Here is a 27083-nt window from a genome sequence, read left to right as displayed (position 1 = left end):
TATCCCATACTTCGGTCGCGCGTTGCATGAAGAATCGATGGTGAAAGGCGATGAATCCGGTCCAAGCAGTCAATCAGGTTGGAGTATACGTGGGGGCGTCGAAGTATCAAAGTACTTGAGGCTCGAGATTCCCATAGTCCGATCAATTGTGGAGATGCGGGAACATGCGAAGATTTCGGGGTGAGTGATGGATGAATGTTCATCCCGGAGATCATTTTTGGTGCTAGCGAGAATCACGTGCCAACGGCTTCCCCAGATTTGCTTCTCCGCTTCTCCAACATGCATCATCAAGCGAACTCTATCAGGGTTCCATGATACTCAATGCACTGGTCTCGTTGTTGAGCCGCCTCTTATTACCCCTTGGATGGGCGCACTTGATATTGTCTCGACTGATTCTTTCAACGTTGCCGTTGCTCATACAAAGATAGCATTGGCAATAAGTACTACTGCCCCTGTCCTGGAAACATCTATCAGTTATCAATTTGCGCTTATATGTCATTGCTTGGAGTCATTCGAGCCACTTTCATACTTTCCAAACCTGGGAATATCCTCACTTCTCAATCGTACCCCTCTAGGGTGATCCAATCAAGTAAGCGCTCGATGAAGGATACTCAACGGCCAACCCAAACCTTACCGAACCCAGACTTACCAGTCCTCTAGATTTCTGAATCCACAATACTGTCGACACGCTCTGAACAGTAGCAAATAAGTATTCGATCGTATGGATCCCGAGAACTTCGTCGAATAGAAGACGCCCTCCGTCCATTGAGACTACCAGAGTTATTCCCGGAGGATCACCCTAGCCTGGAACTAGGCTATCAGGCATGCGTGGAAACGGAAATGATGGAGCGCAAACGAAGCGTAAGGCGGCCAACTCTACCCCCAAAGCTGTCGAAGAAGGCAACGAGAAGGCCCCTGTGAAGAGGCAGCGTGTCTCACGGGCATGCGATCAATGTCGTGCGGCCCGGGAGAAATGCGATGGCATTCAGCCCATGTGTTTTACTTGTGTCTCTTCCAATCGGGACTGCTCGTATACTACGAATCCCAAGAAGCGCGGAATACAACCCGGATATATCAGAACTTTGGAGCTTGCCCTCGCCTGGGTCTTTACTAACGTGGCCGGGAGCGAGGCTGCTCTGAACACTATGCTCACTGCAGATAACAGCCAAGGGTCGTCGCTTCTTGTGGGAAAAGACACAGCAGATTCTGACAAGTTGCACAAGAAATGGCGGCGGAGCACAGTGTGCAAGGAAGTTGAAAGGCTTCTGTCTGGATCGGACGTCGTTGAAAACGACAGACTTTCCCCTGACACACCAGAGCCGGAATCTGAAGTTCCCAACACCTCTAAAGCACAAGCCGGGGCTACCAACTTATCGACTCCCCGTAGTCCTATCCATCCCCGTATCCAATCTTCCCAATCCGAGGGCGTTCTACCATCTCCTAGTTATCCATTGGGCTCCCTGGCCCAGCGCTGGGAGCAAGAATCTACGCAAACGTATCGTCATATCGGGTTAGCTTCAGAGCGATCCGCGAAATCAAAACAAGTGCTGCCAACGAACATATGGCGTCTGTTTGACATATATTTTGCCTACACTCACTCCTGGCTTCCTATCTCTGAAAAGCATGACCTACTCAAGCTTTCTTACTCCTATCCCGAAGATGGATTTGAAATAGGCCCAGAAACACTCGGATCGGGAGAACATGCGGAGCTTTGGAGTGTGCTCACTTTAGCTTCAATTCAGGAAAATTCTACACTAAATGAGTCGCCGTCACAGGCCGAGTCTCCGACGCGATCGGTAGAAGACCTTTACAAGATTGCCAGGAATCTCATACCAAACGAAGATGGAATATTCGAGTTGGGGCACGTCAAAGCACTCATTCTTCTTGCTTTAGTAAATCTTGGTCAAGACAAGATCGAGATCGCGTGGCTACAAATAGGCCATGCAAGTCGACTTCTCTTGTGCCTTGAAAAACGACTAAGCTCTCCCAACACCCACACAAGCCTCAACTCCCGACTCAAGCACGTCTTCGCCGGATGTTTCGTACTTGACACCATCATCTCCGCTCAACTGGGTCTTCCGTTCTATCTCAAAGGCTCAGATATGGGGCGACGTGGACCAGTAGACGAGGAAGGTCTGGATGAATGGCACCCGTGGGTGGGCTGTGAGGGTTTCGGTGTACAAACGGAACACTTTGCAAACTCAACTCGCAGTCCGGTACACAGTCTGAGTGTTTTCAATCAGCTTGTCAAGCTCATTACCATATTCAACGCTTCTCGAAATTCCGAAGATACTTCACGAGCCGCATCCCTAGAAGTTGCATCACAAATGAAAGACTGGACTGCAGCACTACCTAGGACGTGTTCTTTTGTACGAACCGGTACTGTCTCTGTAACCTCAACACCGCCAATCTTACTACTTCGCCTTGCCTATCTTTTTGCAGTCAGTGTCAATGACTCCTCATTTGTTCGTCCGACCAGTGACTTGATCAGCCTATTGGAGTACTTCTCTGAGACCGCCGGTATGGTAGCATTACCGCCCTTGGTAAAGAGTTTCTTGGCTATCATCATTAACCACCAAGGCTTCAACACATTGAATATGAATTTCAAGACCCGCATTCGTAACTTCAAGGCAGCTTATATCAAAGCATGGTCTCCACCAACAAGCGGCGATCATACTCGAAGTACCGTACTCGCAAGAGAGACTAGCAATCAGCCCAACTGTCAGATCTCGATGTCACAATCTTCAAGCACGGCAAACTTCCAATTACCGACTCCTGAGTCAATACACGCACCTTTCCAACCAGCTGTGGCATCCAGATCTACACGTGGCCCCGATAGATCGAAGCCACAACCAGCGTTGTTCCCAGATATCCTGCCAAACATGAGCCCCCCGAACCCCGTTCACGCGAAGGGGCCTGGCTTCGCGGCTCCTCAGCACCAGCTCGGCAACGTCAACTCGTCCCATTTTCACCCTGTTTACCAAGAAATCGCGCTGGATAATTACAATCCTGCCGCCACTATGGACCTGGACGCATTTTTTGACGAGATGGCATCACTCGACGGTGCGGAGAACCGTGAGAACCAGCCACAATTCATGCAGAATCTCGGATTCGCGCCTGATGCGGACCTAACGGATGTGCTGGCTTCGGATTATGGTCAATTTGATCCGCTCCTGTCCGCGTTCTTGCACCCAAATGTGGTGGGGCACTCGTCAATAGACCAAGCAGGCTCTTATGATGGGGGATGAAAAGACTGTGGAAATGAGTGTATTTTATTCTATCCGCTTGGATACATGAGAGTTGACCAGGCCCGCAGTGGCCCACAAGACGTGAGGAACTTACTACGAACAAGGACGAGTCTACGATGGAGCCGCGGCTAGGGTCTATCCGAGTATCTCTTTCACAGCTTCCTAGTTCTGAGAACTATTGTCGCCTAAAATGCGACCCAAAAGCGCAAAAGTGGCTCTCTAGCACATGCACTTTCTAGGTCGATTGACGGAGCCACGAATTAAGATGGAGGAATCGTCAACTAGACTAACGTATATATGTCAATACGCTTAAGTAAATTCGACTATGAATCTTGAACGCATCCACGCAACGGCCGTAATAGCGACTTTACATCTTCAGCCTCGCAAAATTCGCATCTTCCACCAAAACGACAAGCTGCATGACACACACAACCGTCAGCTACTTCGTACACACTCAATAAGGTCCTCATGCAAAGGCCTTTATGATACAAAGCTAAATCAAATATCTACCTTCTCACCCTCAACCCACTGCTGGCACTGCCAGTACAGTTGATCATGCTTCTTCCCACACACACTATCGCCTTCCCGCCTGTGTCCCGGCATGTCCAACATCACCTTCACGCCCATCGTGAGCTCCTGGCAGTACGCCAGATAGCGATACCCGCTCGGATACGTCGCCAGTTTCGCCTCGTCCAACTTCGGCACCTTGTTCGGGTTTATTGGGATCAGTTTATCTTTCTCGTACCAATGCCTGAGCATGTATCGTCAGTCCAGAAACATGGCATAGCTAAATCAGAGGCTCAGGACTGATCACTCACCGCACAAACATCGCCCTCCACTCCCCTTCATGCTTCTCCCAGAAAAAGCAGAACCGACAGTCGCTCTCCGCGTCAACCTCACACCCCTCGATCTCAAACCGCTGCGTGATCGTCGCCTTCATCTTCGTCACCGCCCGCGTCGCTTCGACGTTGATGTCCGTAGACGACCCGTGGCACCGGTGCATGATGAATGCGCCCTTGTCCATGCCGGCTTTGGACGCCGCGATGAAGTCGAGGTGGTGCGTGCGCCCAGTCCAGGTCGTGTAGATGTAGGCCGAGGGGTGGAAGATGGAGAGGAGGTTCTCCCATTCGCATGCGTCGCTGTGTTGAGAGGTGTGTAAGTTTGGGTGGACTAGTGATGGAAGAGGAGGATGTACCGGTACATAGGCCATCCCTCAGCCAATTCTCGCAGCTTGAAGCGCTCGAGGGCGAGGTTGTCGGAGCCGTTGTTTCTCACGGCTTTGGTGGGATAGGAGCCCGCGGGGAGGGTGTGGAGGTCTGGCATTTTGTGATTGTATAGCTAAGAAAGTGTCACTCAGGATGAAGGGATTGATGGTGTTCCAGGAATTAGAACTAAGAGAGTCAATGGGGTTGTAGTAGTATTTTGGCATATTTACTCAAGGTCTGTTTTAGTGTAGTGGAAGTAAGGCGGGATAAACTTTCAGGAGAGTTCAGGGGACGGGTGGAGGGGTAGTGGAGATGTGGGGCACTACTTCGTACTTCCCCTCCAATGGAACTAATTCCGCCCATTGTGGAACTCTGAGTGACTCAGTTGGTATGGATGTAAAGATGGAGCGATATCTGAGTGTCGAGGTTACCGATGAAGTTCAATTGTGGCTCGAAGTCACACGTAGAATATTGCTGTCAAGCACGCATGGAGTTTACAAGTTATGAATTGGTATAAAAGGTGACTGAGCTACAACTTCGGCGCCGAGTTGTCAAAGTTGATACCCGGATGCGTTTCCACAATCTCTGTCAGCTTCTTCCACGCCTCATCCAAGGGCAGCTTCTCCTTGGGCTGACCAGCCCATAGCCGCCACTGCTCCTCGAGCTGATGCCCTATTATGCCCGTCCCCTCCTCTGTCGTCCACCCAGCTGCCTTCCCTAGCTTCAGATGCCGCGTGTTCCTTGGCTTGAAGCACATGTCCAGCAAAACTCCCTTCTCGCCTTCCATGCGGTCGAGGAATTCCGTCAACATAGCCCGCGCCTCCAGCTCCTGCGCTGTCTGCGGCTCGAAATCCGGCACTGTGCCGACGATGTAGTACGGTGATGGTAGAGACTTCGCCTGAGCCACAGTCTGTATGTGGATGAGCTTTGGTGCCGGCTGGTCTTCCTTTGCGTATGCGCTGCTATCTTTGAGGAGGGCGGCCACCTCGTCTGCGTCGCGGTTGATGATATATATAGGACTGCAGCCGAGCTCGGTGGAGAGAGCGTATACAGCTGCCCGGCTAGCGCCTCCTGCACCGATAATCATGGCAGGTTTGCCTTTTCCTTCGGTGTTGGCGCCAAGTAAGCATCCCTTGATGCCTCTCCAGTCGGTGTTTGTGCCTCGTAGCTTGCCCTCAGGCGTGAGGTAGACGTTGTTGCATGCACCAAGAGTGAGCGCGAGATCATCGAGCTCGTCGAGGTGTGGCATTATGGACTGCTTATAGGGCATTGTGACAACGCCGCCGGCGAAGGTAGGGCGTCGGAATATCTCGACGACAGTTTCGACAGTAGGACATTCTTGATTGATGAATTCCCATGGTAAATCGAGCGATTTAGCGACGAGATTGTGAAGAGCATAGGCGAAGGAGTGTGTGACACCGATACCAGCTAGGTAGAGGTATTTGCGGCTGTCTGTGGAGGCGATAGGAGTTGTTTCTACTATCGAAGCCATGTTGAAAGACTAATTTGATTATGAAAGAAAGAGATTCAATAAGATCTTGGGTTTTGAGAGACGATGCGTACCTATCAAGCCAAACAGTTCGAATATATTGTGAGCTAGCATCTTTCGGAAGGTAGGCGAAGCGTGAATGGAATAGTATTTACGCGGACTTTTAAGACGGGGACGGACGTACCTCGGGGTGGGGCTCCATTGTTGATCTGACTAGGTTTCTTAGAATACCAGGGTACTGCAACTCGTGATATCGAAACGTGGCCACAGTAGAGCTGACGACGAAGAGAAATCAAAGATGGCGCAGCCGAGTCTTTCTATACTTCACTGTCTATAGATCACGCGAATATTTGCCGACAAACATGCTGAAGTAGGCTGTCGAAATTATCGAGAAGCTCCTGAATGACGCACTGATCGTTGTTGATTGTATCCGGAAATGAAACCACTACAAATCTTCTGCAATATCGACCGATCCTCCTTGTTTCAGTGCCTTCTTGATCGCCTCACAGACGATGACAGCACGGAGTCCATCTTTCCCAGAGCAACTAGGCTCCTCCTGCCCTCTGATTACCTTGACGAAATGAGCTACTTGTAGCTCGAAAGGTTTCTTCATCTCCTCTACCTCTATCTTTTTGGAATTGATAATCTCTAGCCAAGATTTCTTACCAGAAGGGTAGCTCCAGAGCTGCATATCTGGCACGCTCAAAGACGCATCTGTGCCGAAGATCCTATAAATGTCCTGACCGGTGTAGGGAATCATGGGATTTTCCCCAGTACCAGCTTCAAAGCTGTACGGCGAGGGTATAGCATCGCTCAGCACAAAGGTACCCACAGCACCACTAGCGAACTTTAGGATGATAGCAGCCCCTTCTTCTGCTGCGTGGTCTCGCTGTTTCGGTGTCGCTTCGGCATGAATCTTGGTAATAGCGCCGAACAGGTGATGGAGGATGTCGATTTCATGAATGAGATTGATCAAGATCGGACCTGCAGAATCAAGTCGGCGCCACTCGGTGGGAGGATCGAAGTAATCTGGCGGTTTGTACGATGTCCAAAGACCATTCAGGGCTATAATACGGCCGAGAGAGGGTACGAGTTGTTTCGTAGTAACCACATAACGGTTGAAGCGACGGTGGTGTCCGATCAGGAGGTGTAAATTCCGAGACGCTGCGTAGTCGACCTACCGTGACAAATGTAAGGTCTTGCATCGAATCCCGTCACTCAACATACCAGCTCTTGTCCAGTCTGGAGATCGACTGAGATGGGTTTCTCGCATAACACATGAAGTCCGCCGTCTAATAGCTCTTTTGAGACAGCCACGTGAGTGTGGTTCGGGGTGCACACGAGGGCAGCGTCCGGCTTTGACGGCGATGCCAGCATAGCCTGGATGGATGGGTAGATGGGACATTCAAGTCTCTCGGCAACAGCTATAGCTGCCGGGCTTGGATCAACGATACAACTGAGCTCCGCATCAGGATCCTTCAAGACTGCCTCTGCATGTCTTGGTCCTATTAAACCAGTGCCAATGATCGCAAGCTTGACTTTCGAAGTGCCAGCCATGGTGTAGCGAAACCGATAGGTGATATATTTGATTCAAAAGTAGAAGAAACGGTTGTAACTTAGAAGATGATGGGGGCAGCAGTCCGCAGCATAGAGGCTCATCGTGGTATGACAACTCACCAGCCGTCGCCCTCTACGGGGGAACGCTTTGGCGGGATTTCATGTTTTTTCCCATCGTCCACCGGTTCTCCGCATCTCCACATCTCCACGACTCACCTCAAGACCCTTCGGCCCTGCACTGACTCGAAGCTCGGCCGTAGCAGCTGGATCCGGAGTTGTTGTTGGGAGTGGAGGAGGCGAAGGAAACGCGGTGGAAAAAGACTTTCCCTGTGGTCAAAGCGTCCCTCTCGCCAAATCATCTCTGCGGAGACCACCAGCTCCTGTTACGGGTTGCCGCTTCTAGCCATCAGACGGTAGGTGAGGCAATATGGTAGCTTTTTCAGCGTATCGGGATGGCATCTGCTCAGATATGCCCCCTTCGTTCCCCCAATTGACGTTTCTTCTCTTTCCCCCTTTAGAATCACATGACACATACATTTAGACATACCACACGTGTCACATAGCATACTGTAGCGGCTACAACGCCACTGTTCATATTTGCAATCTGCATCCTCTATATTTCTACTTCATACCCAGTTCGATAGAATAATTCGATTCATACCACACCCGCCAACATGTCCTACAAACCCGCCATCTCCACCATGTCCCTCGGGCGCTGCTGGGCCGGCCACGACTTCACCCACAAGCTCGACATGGCCGCCAAGCACAACCTGACCGGCATCGAGATCTTCTTCGAAGACCTCGAAGACGTCGCCGCCCAGCTCCCCGGTGGCGCGACCCCCGCCAACCAAATCCAGGCCTCCAAGAACATCGCGAAGCTCTGCGCAGACCGTGGCCTCACCATCATCGGCCTACAACCCTTCCTCCACTACGAGGGCCTCTACGACCGTGCCGAGCACGCCAAACGCATCGAGAAGCTGAAGCTCTGGCTACAGCTTGCGAAAGCCCTAGGCACCGACATCATCCAGATCCCAACCAACTTCCTCCCAGCATCCGAATGCAGTTCCGACATCGACCTCATCGTGGCCGACATGGTCGAAGTGGCCGACATGGGAGCGGCGCAGGACCCGCCCATCAAGTTCGCGTACGAGAGCCTCGCGTGGGCGACGCACATCGACACGTGGGAGCGCTGCTGCGAGATCGTTGCGAAAGTAGACCGGCCGAATTTCGGGCTGTGCCTGGACACGTTCAACATCGCGGGCCGCGTGTACGCGGACCCGGCTGCTGTGAGCGGGAAGACGGTGAACGCGGAGGCGGATATGGCGGCGTCGATTGCGCGGCTGTTGAAGACGGTGGACGTGAAGAAGGTGTTTTATATCCAGGTGGTGGATGCGGAACGGCTGGCTGCGCCGCTGATTGAGGGGCATGAGTTCTGGGCGCAGGATCAGGTGGCGCGGATGAGTTGGTCACGGAATTGTAGGTTGTTTTACGGGGAGCAGGAGTTGGGAGGGTATTTGCCCGTGCTGGAGATTACGAGGGCGTTTATTGAGGGGCTGGGGTATGAGGGGTGGGTGAGTATGGAGCTGTTTAGTCGCGTCATGACGTATAAGGAGAAGGAGATTCCGGAGCAGTTGGCGAGTAGGGCTGCGACGGCGTGGTCGAAACTGGAAAGAGATTTGGGGCTGAATGCTGTTAAGGGGGCGGTGAATGGGGGTGCACATTTGGAAGAGGCGCGGCTATAGGGATCAGAGAGGTTCGTAGATGATTGATGAATGCAGAAAGCAGCCCTTCGGTAACGCTACATGGATATCAATATGAATGGGGTGAGACTTCCATTGCAGACATAGACAAAATTTGGCAAGGCCCTTCAATGCTTGAAAGTTGTATAGCTAGGCCAAGTAGTAATTAAGTGAACCAAGGAAGTGAATTGAGGGGTACTTAAATTGGAAAGCGTAAGTGAATGGGAGACAGGATGTTACTGTCTTCGGTCACGCCTCACGTGCACTAAAACAGAGCCCGGTTGAAAAATTTGAGTTAACTATCCAATATTGCTTGATTAATCTATGCTAGATGAAGTGGGTGGAATCCCACGATCAACCCATATATACAAAGCTAAATATCTTACAGCATCAGATTCGCTCATTAAATTCATTGCGCACGCGCTCAGTCATCAATTCATATCCATACCATCTCATACATCAGCAACCACATTCTCAATCCGCGAATCCTTCGTCTTCTCAACAGAAAGGCCGGCACCCTCGGCATCATGTCTGAAGTCCTCTTCCGACTCCTGCAGTTCGAGGATGACCTGCTTGTTAGCCTTGGACACAGGCTTGATCTCGAAGAGCCGGTTCATCGCCTCGAGCGGGATCGACTTGGTCTCAGGAATGAAGAAGTACACAAAGACGACGGAAAAGATCATGAGTGAGGCGAAGAAGAAGTACACGCCGTAATCCATCTTGATGAACATCTGGGGAGTGAAGCGGGAAATGATGAAGTTCCAGAACCAGTTATTTGCCGCGGCAGAGGCCTGGCCAAGGGAGCGGGTGTTTTGGCTGAACATTTCAGAATTGATGACCCAGGGGACGCCGTTCCATGAGGGTGTATAGAAGGCGGTCCAAAGGTAGAAGAAGAATATGGCGGCAATACCGCCGGAGGAGAGTTTAGTGTTCGTGGTGTTTGCAGCTGGGTTGGAGAGCTTGATGTAGGCACCGATGAACCACATGCAGAGAGAGCCGCCGGTGGCACCGATCATGAGCAACTTCCTTCGGCCGAGTTTGTCGATCAGGAAGAGAAGCCAGATGAAGGTGAGGACGGTCTTGACTACGCCGAAGATTCCGGTGGTCAGGAAACCGGTGTTGGTTCCTTGGACACCGATACTCTTGAAGACAGTGGGAGAGTAGTAGTTCTAGAAAAGTAGTCAGGAAACTGTGCTTGAGAGTCGAGCTACTCGAGTAAACTTACAATAGCGTTAATTCCAGATCCGTTCTGAAAAAGGAAAAGCATGCCACCGAGGAAGAATCGCCACAGGACTTCCTTTTGCCTCAATGCCGCAAAAGGTTTCCAGAAACCAGGTCCGACATGTATGCGTTCATACTCAAGACCAGCATCGATAGCTGCGACCTCCTCAATAAGATAGAGATCATCAGCGGGCAGATTCCGGATCCAGCAAAGATTCTTCAGTGCCTCCTCTCGCCTGCCCTTAGTGAGTAGCCATCGAGGGCTCTCCCTGATCCACATTGATCCAAAGAGGAGGAGACCAGCAGGAATGAGCTGGACAGCGAATGGGATAAGCCACTGGGTGTGAGATGGTGCTAGGTGTTCGCTGATGCCATAATTGATCCAGCTGTGATTTGCATTAGTGCGCTGCGAGTGAAACCCGACAAGTGAAAATCAACTTACAATCCTACCAAACCTCCAATCTGCCATCCTGCCTCATAGATACCAACCAATCGTCCGCGAACAGCCGGAGGGGCAAGTTCTGAAATGTAAATTGGTACCATGTTAGAAGCACCACCAACGCCGATTCCGGCCAGGACACGTCCTCCAATGATGAGACCAAGACCACGGGCAGTGTTGGCACCAAGCATCAACCCTGCTCCTAGGATGAAGACAGTGACAAAGATCCAAAGACTCTTCTTACGGCCTAGGTAGAAACTAGTAGCGTAGGCAAATATTGAACCGAAGAAGGCACCGGCTTGGTAGACGGAGACGATGTTGGCCTTGGTAAGAGCTAGATGGTCTTTTGACATTTCTGCGAAGCCAAATTCCCCGACAAAAGATGGGAGCGCAAGCGTGGTGCCAATGAAGGCCGAGTCGTATCCGATCATACATGAGGCAAACGAGGCGATGGCGGCGCAAGTGTAGACACGCCAGTTGTAGACCGCCTTGGGAGTCGGCCTATCCTCGACGAGGGTAAAAAGGCCCATCTTGGAAAACTTGATCGTTCTCTTTCAGAAGGATGGATGGATATGCTGACAGCAGCGTCGAAGTCTTTAAGGGGGTTGAGTCACGAGGATCGACTCAGTGAAGGTCTCCTCAAGTATAGGGAGGTAGAGAGGGAAGAGAGAGGGAAGAGAGAGGGGGAGGACGAAGATGAAAATGAAGGAAAGTGACAGGCCATGACAGGGCTCATCTATATATCTCTCCATGGCGACTAATGAAGCGAACGTCGACCCCGTGGGGATGGTGCTGAAGCGGGCCGACTTGCGCCCTCAGCCCTCCCTCTGGCAAGCCTCCGTACGCATGGGAAGAGAAATTTTCCTTCGATCGGCCTGGGGATCCTCTCTGGGAAGACGCCGGCCTCGTCGTGGCGGGCTCCAGATTTGCGGAGAGCGGTGGCCGCGGAGAGGCTACAAATGCCGGCGTTTCCATTGGTGTTCAGGGCGGTGGTCGAGCCGTGCATACTGCGGAGCATGGTGTCCTGGCTGTGGAGAAGGGCCGGCAGACGGCCACCCGAACTTCACCCAGCCCAGATGTTGCCGGGAAAGCATTCTACCAATCTTTCAGTGCCCTTCCCCCGCAATAGTGCCGAGAGCCGTGAGACAGCTGGGAAAGCGGCGGCTCGCAGGTGGCAGTGGGGTTGGTTGGTGGAATTTGGGCATGAACATCAGCTCGTGCCGGCTCCTGGTAGACAGGGTATTCCTCGTATGTCGAAGAAACAATTATCTTCGTATAGTGTTTACCCCTTCCTCGAGTCTTTCAGTGCCTTCAATTAGGATTTGATTAATCGATCTACGTGATCTGTTCGTCTAGACGTCTCAAACCACGCAGAGCCGTCGCTTCAGGCACTTTTACTTTCAAAATGACCGTCACACCAGACTCAGGCCATCTGGACCGGGTTGGCTACCTCTTTGGCCATCCCATTGCCCATTCCATGTCTCCCTTGCTTCATCAGACGGTATACGAGGGGCTGGGGCTTAAATGGGCGCAGCTTCCTCTTGACTCGACAGACATGGATCATTTCCTGAAATTGATTCAGGATCCAAAATTCTACGGTGAGTTCTTGAATTCTCAGTTAAAATCTCATCAGAGATGACTGGCAGAACAGCAAGAATGAAAAAGTTCTTTGAGCCCTCAATTCTCAGTAGTCTACTGTTTTGTATAGCGCTCTCGGCGCCTGATTTCATAATCTATGTATACTGATTTGAAAATCCAGGAGCATCGGTGACTATGCCACACAAAGTCGCCATCCTCAAGCACCTCGACTCCCTTACCGATGAGGGACGCGACGTAGGCGCATGCAACACCATATTCACGCGACTCGATCCCACCACGAACAAGCGTCAGTACATCGGTACCAACACAGACGTGGTCGGAATCCGCGATGCTTTCTACGAGAACATTTCAGACGCCGAAGCCTGCTTTCATGGCAGACCAGCATTAGTTGTAGGTGGAGGCGGCGCAGCAAGAAGCGCAGTCTACGCCCTGACGAAGTGGATGAAGGCGACGAAGATTTACCTCGTGAACCGGGACCGGTCAGAAGTAGATGCCGTCATCAAGGAGTGCACAGAGCGTGGGTTTGGCGGCGAGCTCATCGACATTGCTACTGTTGCTCAAGCGGAGCAGCTCGAGGGTCCTGGTGCCGTGGTTTCGTGCGTACCGAATTTCCCCCCTCGAACGAAGGCAGAGAAGGATGCCAGGGGTGTCCTAGAATGTCTACTGGCGAAACCACATAAGGGTGCTGTGTTGGAAATGTGCTACCACCCATCTTCATGGACAGAGATTGCCGAGCTTTCCAAGACAGCTGGCTGGAAAGTGATACTAGGCACCGAGGCGATGATTTGGCAGGGGTTAGAACAGGTAAGCCCACTCCTTCTCCACACCTTGCGGAAGAATGCAATAGCGCTGAGAGGGCTGGAATAGGGGCTCCAACGCTGTTCCTTTCTGGAGTTAACGACTCGCAGGATAAATTCTGGACCGGGAAGAATGCACACGATCTTCCAGTGAAGAAGGTCCACGAAGTCATTGCGTCGAAGCTGAACGAATCGAGGATCTAGCCGTGGGCAGTGACAGCTGCTCAACCTTTAGCCGATATGTCAGTCACACGGGCGTCCTTGCTCGGGAAAGACGGAAGAGGAAAGAGGCTAGTGAAAGGACCGCAAAAGCCATGGTATGGGCCCAGCTTTGTCCGAATCACCACACTTAAGACCCCATCCAGCACGATGCGAAATTAGCAAGTCATGACTTATTTGATAGATTTTGTAATCAAGGAATGTACGGCTGTGTAGACTTCAATCATGAATATGATCCTTTTTTCGACTTGGATTGAAGCGTACATCTGATTGAGTATCAATGCGATCTTGCATGCGTTCTTCCCATACATTCAAGCGCCGGGTCGAGAGTAATCTAGATTGCGCACTCTCCGCCACACTTCCCGCACCGTCCTCTCTTGCCCCTCCCGTCCTGTCTCAGTAGGAGATGGCCCTGCAGGGCTGTTTCGCGGAAGTTATTAGCGAATGCATTCATCATGGCTGTGTTCTAGAAGCAAAAAAGAACTTGGTATATGTGACGAAAGAGACATCCGGTCTGCCAGACAAGGGGTGACAGTAGGAGAGTTTGGTGTCCAGGGACGTACCGGATTGCTAGGTATAACCTGCTACCGAGTTTGACTTCTTCCACAGGGGCGGTGGCTTCGTTTTCTGGAGGATTTGCAGTAGTCACTAAGCCACCTGCTTCGGACAAAATGGCAATGCCAGCCGCAACGTCCCTATATGCCTCATTAACTACTCGTGTTGCGGAGTAGAGTAGAGTAGAGTTAATTGCTCACCACTCCCAACATCCACCCTCCCACCAGATGTCAAATGAGCCCATAGCCGTATAAGCAAGATCTAAGGTTGCACTGAGAAGGAGGACTTAGCATATCCATACTGACAAAATGAAACGGATGGCTCGAGTTCACTTCACCATCACGTATGCTTGTACTGACCTTCCTAGACATCTCATCCCGTGAACCATTCCACCCCTTCCGTTCCTCCCACCAATTTCAGCAGCCATATTAACGAAGCTTTCCACCTTGCGATGGAGATTGCTATCCGGCCGATCTTTTCTATCCTTCCCCCATTCGCATGAGAAGACGCAGCCGGCCGGAGCTTTGGCAGGCATAGGCGGTATCGGGTTGCGGACTAAGGGAAGTTGCTGAGTTTCGTTGAGCCATGCTCCACGACCGGAGCATGCTGAGAAGAGTTGGTTCAGAAAAGGTGCGTAGACGACGCCGATCGTAGCCTTGCCGTTCACTATAAACCCGATGCTCACGCAGAACATGGGAAAGAGGTGGATGTAGTTCACGGTTCCTGGGCGTTTCGTTAGCCATCATCGTCTCATTTGAGGTTATATGTTGTGCTTGAAAGTTATCAAGATACGGGTAGGGAACCTAAAGCTTCAGAAAGTGTTCTCTACTTCTTCATGTCCCTGCCTCGACGATGCGAGACAATACCGAATCAACCTTGGGGACAATCGTGTAAGAAAACATACATACCGTCCAGTGGGTCCACACACCATGTCGGCTCATTGCCGATTAGATAGTCGCGTGAAGCACCTTTTGAATACGTCTCTTCTCCGATGAATCTGGTGTTTAGTCACGCATTAGTAATCTGCTGACTTGAGATGCAATATTTGCGTTTGGAGAGACGGCACTGACTTATGTAATGGATACTTCTTTGTGATTTGATCTTTGATGAACGCTTCGACATCTAGTAACTAGTTCAGCGCCTTTCGCCGATAGGAAAGGTCCCAAACTTGAAGCTACTTTGACCCACAGAGTGTGTAGATTGGGCGGAGCGAAAGCCTGAGGACACTCCAGATGGGTCTTCGCTGACTTCTTACCTTCATCAGTCTGCGTCACAAGATCGACAGCATTCTCTTTCTCAACATGCTCCTTTTCTTTTGGCCTTTCATCCCCAAACCTCAGCTGCGCAGCGTCCATCAGCATTCGCCCAGCCTCCTTGCCCAGATTGACAGCAAAAGCGTATATGCCGTCCAACTCCTCTCTCGAAAGGTCTGCCATGATCAATACAAGTCATAATGAAAGAGCGACGCGAACAAGCGACATTTATCAAGCTAAGTGAGGGTTCAACTAAGGCCGTGTGGAGCCGAAAGGGGAGCTCGAGACGAGTTCCTCTCTAGATCCGACCTATTCCCGAGCCCTCTTTCCCTCGTGTTTGCAACACTTCTAACCACCCATTGCGCTCCATCAGGCAATCAGATCGTGTCTCTCTAAACCTGGCTCCTGGCCACGTCGGCTTACTGATATCCACGGCTGTTCCAGGCATGCTGCGGAGAGCGCTCAGCGGTGATCTTTTGACGAATCAGCAACCGGCAAAACGCTCTTCCCAAAGACCCACCAGTAGTCTTTTGTTGCGATTTAGAGCATATTCGTAACTGCAAAGATGGCATTGACTCTACTCATTATTTCAAACAGCTAGGAATTCGCCGTCATTAAACCTCACACCGTCACTACCCAATCCCCATCTACCACACATCAAAGACAGCAACATGGCAAAACGCATCCTCCTCATCAACGGCGTCAACCTCAACCTCCTCGGCACCCGCGAACCCGAGCTCTACGGCTCCACGACCCTCCCCATGGTCGTCGATGCCGCGCAGAAACAATGCGACGCCGCCTCCGTCCACCTCGAGACCATGCAGTCGAACCACGAGGGCGTTATTGTCGACCGGTTACACGATGCGCGGGGGAACATTGACGCGATTGTGATCAATCCTGGAGCTTTCACGCACACGAGTGTAGCATTAAGGGATGCGCTGCTAGGAGTCGAGATACCGTTTATTGAGGTGCACATCACGAATATACACAAGAGGGAGGCGTTCAGGCATCATAGCTATCTGAGCGATAAGGCGGAGGCGGTGATTTGTGGGCTGGGGACATTTGGGTATACGGCTGCGATTGAGTTTGCTATTAAGAATATCAAGCCGAAGACGAAAGCGTGAGGTTGACTTGGTCAGTGGTTGTTGAGGGGTGAGGTATTGGGTTCATAGACAAATGACATCAAAAGCATGGACGAGGTTTCAGAGGCTCAACAGTTGGTGCAAATACTACGAGAAACTCCCGTGGGAGTTGCTTTCGTTGAATAAATGCAGTCCTACTCAACTGCCGGCCACCACTCCTCATCATCCTGGGCAGCCATTCTATACGGTTTTCGAATAGGATCTTGAAATCTTAAGTCCACTCGCGAATGTGATTCCAAGACCCCGCATTGAGCTTCCCTCCGATTGGTGTCAATCTATTAGGGCACGGAGGGGTCTCAGGGAGAACTCTCTACCGTACCCCTCGCCCGACTGTGGGGTAGATAGTGGGGAGGCATCTGTTCAACCAGGAGGATATTATCGCCCGCCACGCAAAGACCCTCAAAGCAAGATCAATGCGATCATTCATCAGGCCATACATAGCATGTCTAAATGTATAATTGACACTTCTCAGGTCATCACCAAGCCATTGATTCGTGAGATTTACCAATCGCGGAAAGCTAGCATCAGCAAACTCCCTAAACGCGATTCAAACCCTCCACTTATCCGTTCCAGCATCGTAAGCTCTCGGCCCATTTGTGTAATAGTGCGGAATTGGACCGTACACGTTAGACCCTTCAGTACCAATTCAGCTATTTGTTAACTTCTCTTCCCCTGCCTTCTGCTGTGCACCCCCAATACCTACCACCATCCCAATTCCCCAAAACCTAACTTGTAGCCATCGCGCCAGCTTCACAGCATACCCAATTCGCAATGGATCCCTCCAAAGTCAAGATCCCAGTACTCAAGGACCTAACAATCGACAACATCACCGAAAACGTCCACCGCATCAACTCCACATGCGCCGACCCGCGCCTGAAGTACATCCTCGAGCAACTCGTCACGCACATCCACGACTTCGCGCGGGAAACGCGGCTGAGCACGAACGAATGGATGGCTGGGATTGAGTTCCTGACGGCCGTGGGGAAGATATGCACGGATGTGCGGCAGGTACGGTCAAGTTCACAACTTTTCACATTTCGACTTGAAGAATGAATTGCGGATGCTGATATTGTGGGTTTTGGTATGAGTAGGAATTTATCCTCCTCTCCGACATCCTCGGCCTCTCCCTCCTCGTCGACAGCATCGACCACCCCAAACCTCCGCAATCCACCGAAGGCACAGTCCTGGGCCCTTTTCACACCCACGACGCCGAGCACCTCGCGCTTGGCACCAACATCTCGCACGACCCGAACGGCACGCCGTGCCTGGTCGTGTGCAACGTACGCGACACGGATGGGAAACCCGTGGAGGGCGTGAAGATCGACATCTGGGAGACGGACAGCAAGGGCTTCTACGACGTGCAGTACAGCGACTACGGGAAGCCGGATGGGCGGGTGGTCATGAAAAGCGATGCAGAGGGGGTGTTTTGGTTCAAGGCGATTGTGCCGGTGCCGTATCCGATTCCGCATGACGGGCCGGTGGGGAAGCTGCTGATGCAGTTGGGGCGGCATTGTTGGAGGCCGAGTCATATGCATTTTATGTTTGAGAAGGGGGGGTATGATCATTTGATCACGTAAGTTGGAGCTGAGACTCACTTAGTTTGGGGAGGAGGTTGCTGACTTGGGGATAGAGCTCTGTATCTGAGGGGAGACCCGTATGAGACGTCGGATGCGGTGTTTGGGGTTAAGGATACGCTAGTTGTGGATCTGGGTACTGTGGATGCGGAGATGGCGAAGAAGTACGGTGTTAAGGAGGGAGATAAACTCTTGTCGTATGACTTTGTGCTAGTTTCGGATGAGCAATCGAGGAAGTTGAGGGAAGAGAATGCCATGAAGGCTATGGAGAAGCTTGGGAGGAGAATGAAGCTGTACAACGGGCTACCTGTGCCGGACGTCGACTGATTGAGAGAGAGGAAGTGCAATGAAGGGAGCCTTTTTCCATGAGAGTGTATGATATCCAAGCTTTCTTAGCGCAGGTGATACAGCAATGCGAGCAACCTTTTCTCCTTGAGGCAAGGCGACCAAGTTTTGGCAAGCAGATACAAACACGTTTAAGTTGGCAGACCTCTTCATCCTGTTTGCCAAAAAATGGCAGTAAGACTGCCACGTGCTGTCACCGGAATATTGGAGTTCAATCAAGGCCATGCAAGACATCTCTTCCAGTGTCACCTTGATCGGAGCGCATTTGCCAGAAAAGGACCCGGATCCGTCATGTGGTACAAAGATTCAGAGATGGTGTGCAATACGATGCCGGATATGACTGGCGGTTGATCGACGTCGTTTACGATTCTTCTTCTAGTGACGTTGCACCGGATCGTCGATTAGACCTGTGAGAGGCTGAAGGTGGGGTCCAATATGTATTATGGCACTTTCATTACGTCTTTTCCAGTCATACTTGGCCGGATGGCGTACGATATAGAGAGCCTCGAAGGAGGCTGGAGTCAGTGTGGATGGCGGAGATTAAAGAAGGATCACACCGGGAGTAGATGGATGGCATCTAGATCCACGGAGCATGCCTTTCACTACTTTCCTCCTAGTCTCGTTTGACCGGATCTTGTTGAGTATACAAACGTCCTTGATAGTGTGCATGGCATCTAGGATAATAGGATAGGAAATAGAGAAGAGACTGGTAGCGCGGTGAGTCGTCCTCGATGGGTCCAGTCTGATAGAGCATGCGTCATCCACACCGTCAGCACGGTGGGCTACGAGTCCAAACAGCCGTATCCGGGGCGGATTGCTTGTCCAACGGGGGTCTTCTTCAGCTGTATGAGTTTGTCAGAAGGTCGGCTGACTGCCTAGACTAGCAGCCTGCCAGGCAGCCAGTGTACGCGCAGTAGGGGAGGGGGTGAGCCGAAAGGACGCGAGTATGGAGGAAGTGGCAAAGCTTCTTCATCGAGTGCATGAAATCGTAACGGTCACCGCTGAAAGACAGGTGAGAGGGGAGGTAAAAGGTTAAGAGGCTGTGCATGCCTAAGGCGAGGCTGTGTGGCGGCTGAAGCCACAGCTCCAACGGGGGCCTGCAGCTGATCCGGGCATGCCGTTGGGACCCGCCCACCCCACCACTCAGCGTGGGAATACGAGGGAACGTCTGCTCGCCGGGCTTGAAGCGTGGCTAGACCTGCATGTCTTTGCACCACGCGCTACATGCCAGTCGAGGGAAACTGCATGCCGCGTGCAGGCGCATGAAGCCAGGGACTAGCTCGTCAGCGGTGAAGAGCAGAGATTATTCTCATTGCGGCGTCGCCAGCGGCACAGCTAACTCATAGTCAAGGCAGTCGTGGAAATCCTGGACCTGCATTGAGCACTGCCATGGATCCAATTGCTCCATAGCTTCTTTTAGTCGAGTCGAGCGGCCTCCTACGCCTTCTTAAAGCAAACTCTACTCGTAATCTTCAGCAAGCGCTCACACGCCTTGCCCTGCCTTCCCGCCTCTCACTCCACAATTCGGAGCTTCCCCGCAGTCCGACGACACTTTTTGCCTGCTGTCCTCCTACACTACACTCCACTTGTTGCTCCTCTTCTGTTCTCCCCATTCGTGCCTGGTTCAGGCACGACCTCTCTAATATGGCGCCCAACCCTGCGCTGCTCCTCTCATTGGAGATCTTCCACTACCTCACTCCCTTCGCCATTGTAGCTTTTGCTCTGAGCGCGCACACCGTTGCCTTTTGCACGCTACAGACTGGCAAGAATGCGCCGAGTAGCAAGATTCGCCACTCATCAGCAACATGGCTCACCTTGGCCGTCACTATGGCCTACACGGCTGAAGGCTTCATTTACGTTCTCCACGCCCTTACCAACCATGGCTGGTGGGCATCTCAGGACTCCGTTCTGTATATCCTAGCGTCTGTTCTCGTATGGGGGTGCATATATTGCATGCTTTACGAATCGAAAAATCCTGTCTGGTCACCATACGTTGGCTCGTGGGTTCTCGGACTTGTCTTGGAGGTAGTAGTGTGCGGCCTGTCCATTGCCGCCAATCCTCCGACTAATGACTTCGAAAACATACAATTGGCCTTGCAAACCATCAGGATCGCATTCCTTATTGTACTCTCTACAAATGGAATATTGCTCGTATTCCCTCCTGCGAAACCTGCCCCTCAAGGAGATGCAGAACGGCAGCCGCTTCTCAACGGGAATGGGACCGCTGATGGCACAGACAGCGAGACCTTGTATGGCACCACCCCTGCAACGTCAAAGAACGCCAGTGACGATGAGGACGAGGATGAGCCCGAAGACAGGAACAAGAAAATCAAGGAGCAACAGCGCAAACGTCTCGAGGAGCAGGGAGGCTGGTTGGGATATCTGAAAGGCTTCTTGATATTCCTGCCATACGTCTGGCCTTCCAAGAACCGGCGGATGCAGCTCTACATCTGCATAATTGCGTTTTGCATCCTTGCAGAGCGAGCTCTCAATGTTTTGATCCCTCAACAGCTAGGTATCATTGTCAACAAGCTTACCGATACCGAGGGGACCGGTGAAATGCCATGGAAAGAAATCGGCCTCCTAATGTTCTACAAATTCTTGCTGTCGCGCGCTTGTTTGGACTCTCTGCAGAGCATGCTTTCGAGCCGATTAACATACTGGTCATTCCTTCGACTCACAAAGGTCGCCTTTGCCCACGTTATGGGTCTTTCCATGGAGTTCCACGACAATAAAGATTCCGGAGAGCTTATCAAATCGGTTGATCAAGCGAGCTGCCTCAACTCGCTCGTCGAGTTAGTACTGTTCCAAACTGGTCCCGTCGTCATCGACTTGTGGGTTGCCATGGCATATGTCACATACTTGTTCGATATCTACTTCGCTTTCATTCTCGTGACCATTGGGGTGGTTTATACATTCGTCACGTACAAGTTCACGAACTGGACATCCAAAATGCGACGCGTGTATACCGAGAAATCGAGAAACGAAAGCAAAGTGTTATACGAGAATGTCAGCAATTGGCAAACAATTTCCTACTTCAACCAATTTGATTACGAGTCAGATCGGTTGGCAAAAGCATGCAGCGAGCAGGCCATGACAGGGCAGAAGTACAACGATCTCTCGAACTTCATGTTTGGCACTCAAGAAGTAGTCATGCTTTTTGGGCAGCTATCCATCAGCTTTCTAGCAGCGTACCGCGTCTCCCAAGGAGATCGACCGGTTGGAAACTTCGTTGCTCTTTCTAGCTATTGGGCTACACTCTCATACCCTCTTCATATGCTTGCGTACTCGTACAAAAAGCTTACCATAGACCTCATCGATTCTGAACGCCTTCTACAGTTGCTCAACACAAAATCTAAGGTGGTAGAGCGCGACGGAGCTCCAGATCTAAAAATCAACGGTGGTCGGGTGGCTTTTAATGAAGTCAGCTTTGCTTACGATGAGCGCAAAACCACCATCAAGGACCTCACTTTTGTCGCGGAACCCGGCCAGACTGTAGCTTTGGTTGGAGAAACTGGAAGCGGGAAGTCTACCACTCTCAAACTTCTCTTCCGATTCTACGATATCAGCGGAGGAAGTATCACAATCGACGGCCAAGATATTCGAGACGTCACTCTGGGCAGTCTAAGGGACGGGCTTGGCGTAGTGCCGCAGGACCCGAGTCTGTTCAACATATCAATCCTGGAAAACGTAAGATACGCTCGACTGGATGCTACGGACGAGGAGGTCTACGAAGCTTGCAAGGCAGCGTCTATTCACGAGAAGATTCTGACCTTCCCAGACGGCTACAAGACCAAGGTTGGGGAGCGTGGAGTGAAGTTGTCCGGTGGAGAGCTTCAAAGAGTCTCCATTGCACGAGTTTTCTTGAAGAACCCGAAAATCGTTCTACTAGATGAGGCCACATCGGCAATCGACTCTTCAACTGAATCGCAGATCCAGGAGTCATTCCGAAAGCTTAGCACTGGACGGACTACATTCATAATCGCCCATCGGCTTTCTACAATCATGGACGCTGATTGTATTCTGGTCGTGGATAAGGGTGAGATCGTCGAACGCGGCACACACCAGGAGCTTCTGGATCTCGGCGGAAACTATGTCAACCTCTGGAATAAGCAAAGCGCGAAGAAGAATAAGAGTGGTGGGAGCTCAGTGACTGAGGCCGGCGAACAGGAGGTGCTGATCCCAGATCTCCTAGAAAGCACACTCCCTCCGCAAGCTGCCACCTTAGATGGTGTCACGGACGGATCTAGTCTTCTAGACCAGGATGTCAACGAATGCATTGATCAACTTGATGGCCACAGTGGAAGCAAGCAAATGCTAGGCTCAAATCCTAGGCATAAGACTGAGAAGCCATCTAGCATCAAGTCTTGTTTCAAGGACGACGAGCTCTCGAGCGACGATGACGCAGACGACGAGACCGGTGCCGCTGGAGATGCCGCAATTCTCAACGCGCCTTTGACGGAACTCACGCCTCGGCCGACAGAAACAGCACTACCGTCTATAGCCAAGGTGTCAAAAGGCAAAGGAAAGAAGGTAGAGAGCGCAGAGAGGAAAGATGGGCCATCAGCAGACAAGAAGCCTTAGCGATGGCCCGGAGACATCAAAGTAGATGAAGCTGGTCAACACATTGAATACGTTACAGCGAACTTCCGGGGATATGCTTTCCAGGCCGAATGTGATACGTGGACATCGCTTTATGTCCTGTCCGATGAATACACGACCTTTTACGAGTTATGGCGTTCATGAGTCCGGCATCAATTGAGAATGGGCATATATTACTATTTGGGCACTGTTCTTAATAGCGGGATTACCTCTTCTACTAAGGCAATGGCATCCAGGTGGCAGTGTTGATGCATTTCTAGCGAATCTTAGACTAGTTTAGGCAAATATACGCATGTCTTTTATGGATTAAGGATATTCAATAGAGTTAGAATTCGGACGAATATTGAGATTGACTTGATCTAGCTTTAATGCTCATTCTGTCGTGAACTCGGAGAACGGTCCAATTATGCCCCACTGATTCAAAGGTGAGACTACCTTAACTTGAGCATCAATATCATGTGGCTAATGCCCTTCCAGCCTCCCCTACAAGGAAAACACCTTAATCTGCGATTGCACATGGGAAAGGTGGAGGAAAAGTCACGTGAACTCTACTAGCTCCAACAAGGCCACCTCTCACCCTTGACGCGCCCTGAAGCTTCCCAGCATACATCCTCGACAATTCTCCATACCACCAAACAACACCTCAAGATGGCGCCCAAATCCAAGACAACGCCCAAGAAGAACAAGTACTCCATCCTCCTGCCGACCTACAACGAACGCCGCAACCTTCCAATTATAACGTGAGCTAAGAATCGCATTCTGGTTAGGAATTTAGGGCTAATTGGAAATGTAGCTGGCTGCTCAACCGCACCTTCACCGAAAAGTAAACACCCCTCTCCCCTCTCCCCTCTCCCCCCATCTATACCTCCGTATACCCCAATTCCCCTCTCCAAACCCTCCGCTGACCTCAAAACTCCCCCTACAGCAACATCGACTGGGAACTCATAATCGTCGACGACGGCTCGCCCGACGGCACCCAAGAAATCGCCCTCCAGCTCCAAAAAGCCTACCCCAACCGCATCCAGCTGCGCGCACGCGCCGGCAAGCTCGGCCTCGGCACCGCGTACGTCCACGGCCTGCAGTATGCGACGGGCAACTTCGTCGTCATCATGGACGCGGACTTCTCGCACCACCCCAAGTTCCTGCCCGAGATGATCGCGAAGCAGAAGGAGGGCGACTACGATATCGTGACCGGGACGCGGTATGCCGGAAACGGCGGCGTGTACGGGTGGGACTTGAAGCGGAAGTTTGTGAGCAGGGGAGCGAATTTGTTCGCGGATACGGTGCTGCGCCCGGGGGTGAGCGATTTGACGGGGAGCTTCCGGCTGTATAAGAAGGAGGTGCTGCAGCGGGTGATTGGGAGCACGGAGAGTAAGGGGTATACGTTTCAGATGGAGATGATGGTGCGGGCGAAGGGGATGGGGTGTAGTGTGGCGGAGGTGCCGATTAGCTTTGTAGATCGGGTGTATGGGGAGAGTAAGTTGGGCGGGGATGAGATTGTGGAGTATGCGAAGGGGGTGTTGAATCTGTGGTTGAAGGTGTAGGGGAGTATGGGTGTGTTTCTAGGATGGGATGCTGCATGGGCATGGCGTTGGGAGGTGGATGGGTATACTCTTCTATCTATCTGGACAGGGTAACGAGGTTGGTTGGTGGGCAAAAGCGGTGGCTTTTGCGTAGGGTCGTCCCGAAAGAGCGCAGGACTCATCATACGGGTCTGAAGCGACATCGTAATATACCAAATCTCCATCCTTCCATCATCCCACTATCATATCTCCTCTTCCGTTAGAAAGCATGGCTACAACACGTCTACCCAGCGTGTACGCGGCGTCCATCAAAACACCTTTCGAAGCGGTTAGATTTGTAAATTCTTCCAATTATGGTAACTGATTCGCTGCAGGAGATAGCGTCCTACGTGGCCCAATGCCTGCCTACGCCGCGTCTTACAAAACCACTTCAATACGGTTCATTCTGTAGAAACTTCTCACAAAGCAACCAAATTCTTGGCCGGAGGTGCTTCAGCAACATATCGTCATCCTCGCGCCGTCGACTTGATTTAAACCCAGCGGGTGATGGTTAAAAAGCAACTACACAAGGTGGACGCAGCGTGCCCTCTGCGTCTTATCAAAATCTCTTCTATACAGTTGAATATGTACAAACTTATAACCAATCTACACTATTTCTTTCGTGAGGCGCCGTGGTAGTCTTTTAGCACCCTCTTGACACAGAGCTGGTTTAGGCCCCCTTACTTTTGTTATCAGAAACAACTGCAATATGGCCCACGTCGCGTTATCCCTTTGCGTGCACTCCGCGTCCCCTTCAAAATCGTTTACACGGTTAGATCTGTAACTCTTTGTAACAAAAGCACCCGATTCTTGGCTGGACATGCTTCACTAGCTTTTTATCATCTTCTTAATCGTAGACTGATCTAGACTCTCTTACTCTCGTCATAAAAAGCGACTACACAACCCCCCCCCTCCGCGTACCCTCCATGTCTAATAAAATCCGTTCACGCGGTTAGATCTGTAGAAACTAATAACTAGGTCGCTCAACTCCTTTCCTGAGGCGCCTTGACTGTTTTTTCCTACGTTCTAATCGAAGAGCCGATTCAGTCCCTCTCACTTTGGTTATAAGAAGCGACTATACCACGCCCCCTTCCGCATGCCCACCGCGTCTATCAAAACGCCTTCTCCGCGGTTGATTCTGTACAAACTTGCAACCAACTTGCTCAGTTCCTTTCCAGAAGCGCCTCAGCTGTCTATCCCAACGCTCTTAAAGAAGAGCCGATTCAGGGCCTCCTACTCCGGGTACAAAAAGCGACTCCACCACGTCCCCCTCCGTGTGGCCACCGCGTCTCCTAAAAAAATCATCTACGCGGTTAGATCTGTGACAACTTCCAACTAAAGTTCCCATTCTCTAGCATGAAGCGCTCCGGCAGCCTAGATAGTGTATTTAGCGATCTCTAAATCTAGGACCCAATTCACAGCCTCTAATTCTAGAGTTAAAGTGTTCACGCCGCGTACCCCTCCGCGTCGCCTAAAATTTTTGTCTACGCGGTTAGATATGTAAAAAGTTGTAACTAAGCTATCAGATTCCTTAGCGTGAAGCACTCCAGCAGCCCAGATATTATATTCGACAATCGTCTTGCCTAGGCCCTAAATCAGAAGCCTCGAAATTCAGTTAAAAGGAACCGCGCGGCGTCCCCTCCGCGTCTCCTAAAAAATCTTTCTACACGGTCAGATCTGTAAAAGCTTGCAACTTAAGCCGACCAATCTTCTCCCGAAGCACCTCTAGCCTCTAAACTCTTATTATAAAATATCCCCTTGCCTAGGACCCGATTTACAGCCGCTAAATAGAGGCAAAAAGTGATCACCTCGCGTCCCCCTCCGCGTATCCTCCGCATGCCCCAAAAATCTATCTACGCGGTCGGATCCGTAAGAACTTCCATCCAAAGCACATACACCCTTAGCCTAGGGCGCTCCTAATGCTTGACTATTGCATATAATGATCCTATTTCCTTGGAGCCGATTTAGAAGCTTCGAAATCCAGTTGAAAGTAACCACGCGGCGTGCCCTCCGCGTGTCCTAAAAACCCATCTACGCGGTTAGATCCGTAAGAACTTCCAACTAAAGCATCCGAATTCTTAGCCTAGGGTACTTCCAGAACTCAGTTCTTGTGCACGATGATCCTATTCCCTAGAACCCGATTTAGAAGCATCGAGAAAAGGGTAAAAGTGACTACGCCACGTCCCCTCTGCGTCCCCTCCACGTCTCCCAACTATCCTATTGCACGGTTAGAACTGTGACAACTTGCAACTCAATCACCTAGACCAATGGCCTAAAGCGCTCTAGCCCCTCATCGGCGCGTAGTCGACAATGGTCTTAACGTAGCCGGATAGCATGTGGCCCAGGATAGCATGTGGCCCACCCCACCAAACCACAACGCCAAATATTGCGAATTGCTCAACCACAACGAATTGTATTTGGTGTAGCTACCTGCTAGCTAGTTGCCTGGCGTCTAGGGCACGTACGAGCGTTGTGCTCTAATGATTCGCACAAGCTACACTTTGGTGGTGCTCGCTGCCGTCGCTCAGCTGGCCCTG

At 51.3% G+C, this 27083-nt stretch overlaps 12 protein-coding genes across 12 annotated transcripts; 7 read left to right on the top strand and 5 right to left on the bottom strand.

The window, feature by feature from the left end:
* Positions 1-843: 843 nt before the first annotated feature.
* BDZ99DRAFT_511955 (uncharacterized protein) lies at positions 844-3595 on the top strand (the record flags this gene model as incomplete). The annotated part of the gene is made up of 5 exons (XM_033724593.1): positions 844-861; positions 912-1267; positions 1320-1510; positions 1546-2465; positions 2502-3595. 5 exons carry the CDS (start codon positions 844-846, stop codon positions 3246-3248), a joined length of 2232 nt encoding a protein of 743 aa, XP_033570814.1. The 3' UTR covers positions 3249-3595.
* On the bottom strand, positions 3522-4824 carry BDZ99DRAFT_467964 (putative pathogenesis associated protein Pep2). The gene is made up of 3 exons (XM_033721137.1): positions 4444-4824; positions 4067-4387; positions 3522-3999 (listed from the first exon to the last, which is right to left on the bottom strand). Exons 1-3 carry the CDS (start codon positions 4569-4571, stop codon positions 3747-3749), a joined length of 702 nt encoding a protein of 233 aa, XP_033570813.1. The 5' UTR covers positions 4572-4824; the 3' UTR covers positions 3522-3746.
* A 117-nt stretch (positions 4825-4941) lies between these two features.
* Positions 4942-6027, bottom strand: BDZ99DRAFT_467963 (shikimate). The gene has a single exon (XM_033721136.1). It carries the CDS (start codon positions 5943-5945, stop codon positions 4983-4985), a length of 963 nt encoding a protein of 320 aa, XP_033570812.1. The 5' UTR covers positions 5946-6027; the 3' UTR covers positions 4942-4982.
* Positions 6028-6189: 162 nt separating this feature from the next.
* Positions 6190-7760, bottom strand: BDZ99DRAFT_453015 (NAD(P)-binding protein). The gene is made up of 2 exons (XM_033718310.1): positions 7170-7760; positions 6190-7119 (listed from the first exon to the last, which is right to left on the bottom strand). The coding sequence occupies exons 1-2, from the start codon at positions 7497-7499 to the stop codon at positions 6388-6390; spliced, it is 1062 nt and encodes a 353-aa protein (XP_033570811.1). The 5' UTR covers positions 7500-7760; the 3' UTR covers positions 6190-6387.
* Positions 7761-7908: 148 nt separating this feature from the next.
* On the top strand, positions 7909-9397 carry BDZ99DRAFT_467962 (xylose isomerase-like protein). The gene has a single exon (XM_033721135.1). It carries the CDS (start codon positions 8174-8176, stop codon positions 9239-9241), a length of 1068 nt encoding a protein of 355 aa, XP_033570810.1. The 5' UTR covers positions 7909-8173; the 3' UTR covers positions 9242-9397.
* A 133-nt stretch (positions 9398-9530) lies between these two features.
* Positions 9531-11444, bottom strand: BDZ99DRAFT_503049 (quinate permease). The gene is made up of 3 exons (XM_033723938.1): positions 10902-11444; positions 10464-10845; positions 9531-10407 (listed from the first exon to the last, which is right to left on the bottom strand). The coding sequence occupies exons 1-3, from the start codon at positions 11426-11428 to the stop codon at positions 9691-9693; spliced, it is 1626 nt and encodes a 541-aa protein (XP_033570809.1). The 5' UTR covers positions 11429-11444; the 3' UTR covers positions 9531-9690.
* Positions 11445-11989: 545 nt separating this feature from the next.
* BDZ99DRAFT_467959 (uncharacterized protein) lies at positions 11990-13870 on the top strand. Its single transcript, XM_033721134.1, has 4 exons — positions 11990-12496; positions 12658-13301; positions 13406-13632; positions 13705-13870. The coding sequence occupies exons 1-3, from the start codon at positions 12304-12306 to the stop codon at positions 13496-13498; spliced, it is 930 nt and encodes a 309-aa protein (XP_033570808.1). The 5' UTR covers positions 11990-12303; the 3' UTR covers positions 13499-13632; positions 13705-13870.
* On the bottom strand, positions 13747-15530 carry BDZ99DRAFT_426706 (inositol monophosphatase). Its single transcript, XM_033717128.1, has 7 exons — positions 15324-15530; positions 15139-15190; positions 14977-15065; positions 14428-14791; positions 14269-14340; positions 14077-14208; positions 13747-13933 (listed from the first exon to the last, which is right to left on the bottom strand). The coding sequence occupies exons 1-7, from the start codon at positions 15502-15504 to the stop codon at positions 13825-13827; spliced, it is 999 nt and encodes a 332-aa protein (XP_033570807.1). The 5' UTR covers positions 15505-15530; the 3' UTR covers positions 13747-13824.
* Positions 15531-15676: 146 nt separating this feature from the next.
* On the top strand, positions 15677-16663 carry BDZ99DRAFT_467957 (Dehydroquinase). The gene has a single exon (XM_033721133.1). It carries the CDS (start codon positions 15993-15995, stop codon positions 16443-16445), a length of 453 nt encoding a protein of 150 aa, XP_033570806.1. The 5' UTR covers positions 15677-15992; the 3' UTR covers positions 16446-16663.
* Positions 16664-17145: 482 nt separating this feature from the next.
* Positions 17146-18364, top strand: BDZ99DRAFT_575900 (cathecol 1,2-dioxygenase; the record flags this gene model as incomplete). Its single annotated transcript, XM_033728517.1, has 3 exons — positions 17146-17471; positions 17555-18036; positions 18094-18364. The coding sequence occupies exons 1-3, from the start codon at positions 17235-17237 to the stop codon at positions 18362-18364; spliced, it is 990 nt and encodes a 329-aa protein (XP_033570805.1). The 5' UTR covers positions 17146-17234.
* Positions 18365-20196: 1832 nt separating this feature from the next.
* On the top strand, positions 20197-23338 carry BDZ99DRAFT_467954 (uncharacterized protein). The gene has a single exon (XM_033721132.1). It carries the CDS (start codon positions 20210-20212, stop codon positions 22964-22966), a length of 2757 nt encoding a protein of 918 aa, XP_033570804.1. The 5' UTR covers positions 20197-20209; the 3' UTR covers positions 22967-23338.
* Positions 23339-23632: 294 nt separating this feature from the next.
* On the top strand, positions 23633-24528 carry BDZ99DRAFT_399238 (nucleotide-diphospho-sugar transferase; the record flags this gene model as incomplete). Its single annotated transcript, XM_033716124.1, has 3 exons — positions 23633-23724; positions 23778-23807; positions 23910-24528. The coding sequence occupies 3 exons, from the start codon at positions 23633-23635 to the stop codon at positions 24526-24528; spliced, it is 741 nt and encodes a 246-aa protein (XP_033570803.1).
* Positions 24529-27083: the final 2555 nt, after the last annotated feature.

This window comes from Mytilinidion resinicola (genome assembly GCF_010093595.1).
Source record: "Mytilinidion resinicola strain CBS 304.34 unplaced genomic scaffold BDZ99scaffold_25, whole genome shotgun sequence".
Taxonomy (NCBI): Eukaryota; Fungi; Ascomycota; class Dothideomycetes; order Mytilinidiales; family Mytilinidiaceae; genus Mytilinidion; species Mytilinidion resinicola.
The sequence above is the reverse complement of the archived record's forward strand: the minus strand, read 5'-3'. Positions and strand labels throughout refer to the sequence as shown.